Source organism: Cynara cardunculus, assembly GCF_001531365.2.
Source record: "Cynara cardunculus var. scolymus isolate 2C chromosome LG 8, CcrdV1, whole genome shotgun sequence".
In the NCBI taxonomy this organism is placed as follows: domain Eukaryota; kingdom Viridiplantae; phylum Streptophyta; class Magnoliopsida; order Asterales; family Asteraceae; genus Cynara; species Cynara cardunculus.
In genome coordinates this window covers 23,758,955-23,764,317 of record NC_037535.1, presented here as the reverse complement: position 1 = coordinate 23,764,317, position 5,363 = coordinate 23,758,955, and the positions used below count along the sequence as shown (strand labels likewise).

The window sequence follows — 5,363 nt, the reverse complement described above, 5'->3', positions numbered from 1 at the left end:
TGCAGCATTGATGCAATTATAGTGGAAAATAATTACCAACCAAACCACCATCGCCACCACAACCGTATCTTAAGACTACGACCGGCGATGGTGGTGGTGGTGATGAACAACTGATAATGCTATGAAATCAAGAAATCACAGTCTTGCCTTTTTTTCAAGATTCAATTCAAGATTTTGGAACTTTCAGGACCCAGAAACAAATTAAGCAGGTTTTCAAGATCGCAAAAAGGGAATCGAAAATGTCGAACAGTTTCAGAACAACCCATCAATGGTTGATCGACAGATCAAACAATCTTATGTAACGGAGAGATTCAAGAACAGAAATGTGGAACTGTGTGTATCTTTATTTATAATTGTATACAGAAATTCTGAAAAACAAGAAGCAGCAGCAGCTAAAGAAAAATTAGCTAAAAAGAGATCGTGAGATTAGAACAAAACTCAAGATCCAGATCGTGAAATTACATATAAAATCTTATGATTCCTCAGGAAAATTACGATGATCGACACTACATCTTCAACACGACAGAAATTCGTAATCTAAGTTCGTAAGATGTTGAAGCATAAATCGCATAGTGACCTCAAATTACACTAATCTACAGATATCATCATCAATCTAAAGAAATCAAGACTATTTTGGGGGAAATTTACCAGAGATTTCATCTTCGAATCCCCATGGATGATGATTTTTTCTTGGGATAAAAACAAGAAAATTGCAGAAAGGATGGAGAAAGTAGCGTGAAAATTGTTCATCATCGTCGGAGAAAATTTATAGGCAAAGAGCGGTGACGAATAAGTCATCGGAATCGTCAATTGGGTTAGAGGAAAATCCGACATCGGCCAACGGTGGAGGAAGGTTGAGATCGAATGGTAAGGGTTTACGGGAAGATGACGAGAGATCGGCGTCGCAATAATAATCATCGACAACCGAAGATGATGAATCGCAGTTGCTATGGCAATCGTCGTCCATCGGAGGGAACTGCGACGGCTTTAATGGTTGTTGTGTTCTTTCACGCGGTGGATTTGACGGACGGGGTCCACTCGTCGACTCGACGGTACTGCTCAGATTGCTAGTCGTCGGCCGAGATTGGTTAGTATTAAAATGTTGAAATTCATAGAAACTCCGTTGGTGATGGTGGTGGTGGTGGTGTGTGTGATCGATGGTTCCATGATCGGCGGTTTCGTGTAACCTTAACGCCAACGACGGAAAATTGGTTTTAGCCTTGGGGCCGCGGAGGGACACCGCGGCGGCGTCGTAGGCACGGGCGGCGTCCTCGGCGGAGTCAAAGGTGCCTAACCAAACACGGGCTTTCTTCCATGGATCACGGATCTCGGCGGCGAACCGACCCCATGGTCTCTTTCGAACACCACGATACCGAGGCTCGTTGTCGTCATGTTGTTGACCCATCACCGTCTCTCTCGTTCCGATCGCTCCTCCGGCGGCGGCCTTCGTTCTGCTGCCTCGTGCCATGAACCGATACTTTTCCGGTGGCCGGAAATTATCACAGATGAAGATTGATGATTCAAATTTCAAAACACGATCTTGGAATTCCTTTTTGGGGGGTTTTATCAACAATTTCTCTTAATTTTGCAGGGAATCCATCGAGTTTTTCAAGATTGATTGGTTTTTTTCCGATCTCTCACTTTCTCTCTCTTCAATTCACCTTATCTTTTGTTTTTCTCTCTCTAAGATTTTCTTTCTTCTTCTTCTCTATCTCCGCAACGGAGAAAAGAAACCGGCATTATTCGCTCGCCATCTTCTGTTTTTTATCTGTCTGTCCAGAATTACTGAAAAGACCAAATTGCCCAATGCGTCTTCCTTTACTTTCCTTCTTTTTGTTCCTTTGATTCTTGTGGCTAGGGTTAAGATTGTAATTTGTGGTTCTTATCAATTTGCAGGGATTTTCATTTTCCATACTTTTGCGACTTGCTTAAAAAGAACCCTCAGGTTTACATTATTTACAATTTACACCCTGATAGATCTTGGGATTTTAGAAATTATGAAATTGTTGGAGAAGTGACGGAATAAAATCTTGGGTCGGGTTTTTGTTCATTGAATTCCAAACAAAATTTGAAGGAATTGGAATTATCAATTTTGTCGACCGAATTTTATTCATGCCTTTGGTTTATTTTTTTTATTTTTTTCTCAAATTCCATATATCATTCATTATCACTCGACTCCCAACTTCCCTCTCTTCATGCAGCAAACCGAGGGAGAGATACCGTTATTTTCACTTATGAGTTTTTTTGTCAATTGTTTATCGGTAAGAGTCCACTACTCTCGCTTACCTTATTGGGTATCATTCATTACCGTTAAAATGGGTAGATAGTAAGCATTTATCACCCGACGAGCACTCACCAGATAAGAGTTAGCATCCTCTACCCAGTAAGATCATCGATCATTGTTTTTCTCTCTTACTGGGTAAGATTCTTGGTAGTTTTACTAGTATTTATAAGTTAAATGACAGTTACAAAAACATCATAAAAATAGTATTTTAGTAATTTATCCTTATTTTATTTCACTTCAAAAATTAAATTATTTTAATCAAACTGAGATATTCAAGTTATTTGACAGGTTTCATTCCAACTTCTATTAACCAACTGTATCGTTAATTAATTATAATTAAATTCCTTTAAATCCCAACTCTTTTAATAGATCCAATTTATCCATAAAAGAATTTGCAAACCAAACGTTACCTTAGATTCTGTCTAATCGATTATCGAACCAGTGCTTAATTATCGTTTCAGATAAGATGTAAATCTCTTAAAAAAATTGTTAGTCCATGTTACTAATATTTATATTTATTTTTCGCAGTTGGTGTGTAGTTCAGTTGGCAAAAGAGGTAGAACGACTTTGCATAAATACAATACTGGTCTCAGGTTCAATCTCATACCCCCCCCCCCCTTCCCCCCACCGCACGGACAAACTAGCCACAACCGTTAAGTGAGCCACAAAATGGCCTCTCACATCAGTGTCCTTTGAGACGGGTTTTACGTAAGATCAGTTAGGTTGTCGATAGTAAACTCTTATTCAAATATTTAAGTTTATTTCCAATCATGGATTTCATAAACCAAACAAGAAATCACAAAAGAATCAAACATCAATTTCATGTCAATTATTACATTGCAAATCAAAGACATTCTTAAAAGAACCAAATGGCAACTACCTTATTTGCAAGGGGCTTATAATGGCAATGATTAAAAAGATGAGGGTCTGTTGTGTAGATTCTGTTATAAAAGGGGAGTGGGTTGTGGCGTCAATTTATGGATTGAAATCTGGACCGCAAGATTTTAGGGGAGGGTTCTGGTCATTTCAACAACAGAAGTCCGGTCTCGTGACTCGTCTCGCTCATACAATCTCGTGGTTCTTGTGAAATTTTTATTTCTTTATTTTATTTTTTTTATAAATCCAATTTTAATACAGGGTAAATTACGAATTTGGTCCCTATAGTTTTAATATTGTCTACGATTTAGTGTCCAGAGTTTATTTTATTCCAAAATAGTCATTAAAGTTTGGATTTTCGTAATGTTTTGGTTTTTGCTACTAACGATTGTTAACTCTCATTTTTTTAAGTGAATGACATCTAGGGTAATTTACCATTTTCTTTTATTTTACATGGGATAATAATTAGTATGTGTTATATAATATATAAAATGCAAAAGGAAAAGGAAAAGAATCACCCACCCCTCTTTTTCTTCCTCGCATTCGTCCTTCTCACCCGGTGATCCTCTTCCAACTATAATCCGTCACTTCTGTATCCAAGACTCCAGTGACCGTTTAGACTTCACCGTCTTCCACGCTACCTCGCTTTCACCATTGTCAAACACCACCTCCCCTAACCCACATCTATAACTTCCCATTCCCTCCCCTGCACTCATCGCTCTCACTAAGGGTGCTTATGGGTTGGGTTGATTAGGTTGAAGACATTTGAACAACTCAATCTAATGTTTGCGGTTTGGAAAATCTTAACTCAACCCAACCCAAAACAAAGTGCAACCCAACCCGTACTGGTTGGTCGGGTTAATATTTTTGTACATTAAAATATTCTTTTAACCTTGAATATGTTATTTCTCTACTCATATTTTCTTTTTCCATCATCAACCATTTGATACAACTTATCCATATTTGTTACGTTTATCACATTCAGTTAATTTTCTCAATTTACATATATATGTTCACAATTATTGAACATATATATGAATAAGTACTAGTTGTGTACCCGCGCAATGCGACGGGAGCCATGAATATTAACGATTTTGAAGTTCCACTGGTTTTATAAGATAAGATTTAACAATGATATAGGTTACACTTGGTCTTTACATATTAATACAATTTGAATAAATAAGAGTTATGGTTCCAATTACAGACTATCGATGAAAAAAGTTGTATGACAGTTTAAAATTCAATATATATAAAATCCAACATATTTAAACGACTCCACAAATGTATTCGATTTACACCAAGAGCAAATAACCAAGAAACTTGAGTTTTAAGATAAACACTCAAAACCAATAAAGAAAACTACAAATTTGACAGATCATAAGCCATGAAAAGACAAAAAAAGATGAGTTTTATAATGAAATTTCAACTGCTTACCCTCTTTCTTGTCCAGAAACTCAGATTGAGGTTGAATTAATACATGTATATATATATTTCAAAAAAACCGAAGAACATATTAATTCAAAACATATTATACAGTGCAATTTGGACAGCCTAGCCCTAAAATATATAGTATATATATAAATAACTAACTATAAAAGTATAAATCGTAAATATTAAAAATATTTTTTCACAGTATATATAATATATAATAATATAATTAAGTAAAAAACTATTCAATATTGGACTCATTTCGAAGGTATTAACGATACGATTATAATTGTGTAACTTGTTAAAATAAAATATATTTTTAAACATGTTTTAATTGATATACGATTATGTATGTTAATTTCATAATGGTTTAAAATGAAACATTTAAAAGTAAATGACGTAAAGTAAATTAATTAATTAATAATAGAGGTATAAAGTGTAAATTTAAAATTATAATTATAATTTTAAAAATATCGGTTGTAAGGGGGTGATTGTATGTGAGGAGAGAATGAGGTGAAAAAGTGAGTACAAAAAGTATTTTGGTTATTTAGTATTTTAAGACTTTTGCTAAATTTGCTTAATAAGATAGTATAGATATAGAGATGTGAATAGATTGAAAATATGTGTATATGAAAAACAACATGATAATGTAATTGTCTAATACATGAAACTGTGCAATTTGTACAAACCGTGCAAACCGCATTCAGCCAATCATAATTTTTCATTTTGTTCATTTTTTTGTAATTATGAGAGGTTGATTAATCATTTTTATTGT

At 35.1% G+C, this 5,363-nt stretch overlaps 1 protein-coding gene across 1 annotated transcript; it reads right to left on the bottom strand.

Annotated features, from left to right (window-relative positions):
- Positions 1 to 331: 331 nt before the first annotated feature.
- Positions 332 to 1,673, bottom strand: LOC112517022 (ethylene-responsive transcription factor 3-like). Its single transcript, XM_025124316.1, has one exon. The coding sequence runs from the start codon at positions 1,466 to 1,468 to the stop codon at positions 767 to 769; it is 702 nt and encodes a 233-aa protein (XP_024980084.1). The 5' UTR covers positions 1,469 to 1,673; the 3' UTR covers positions 332 to 766.
- Between the last annotated feature and the right edge of the window lie 3,690 nt (positions 1,674 to 5,363).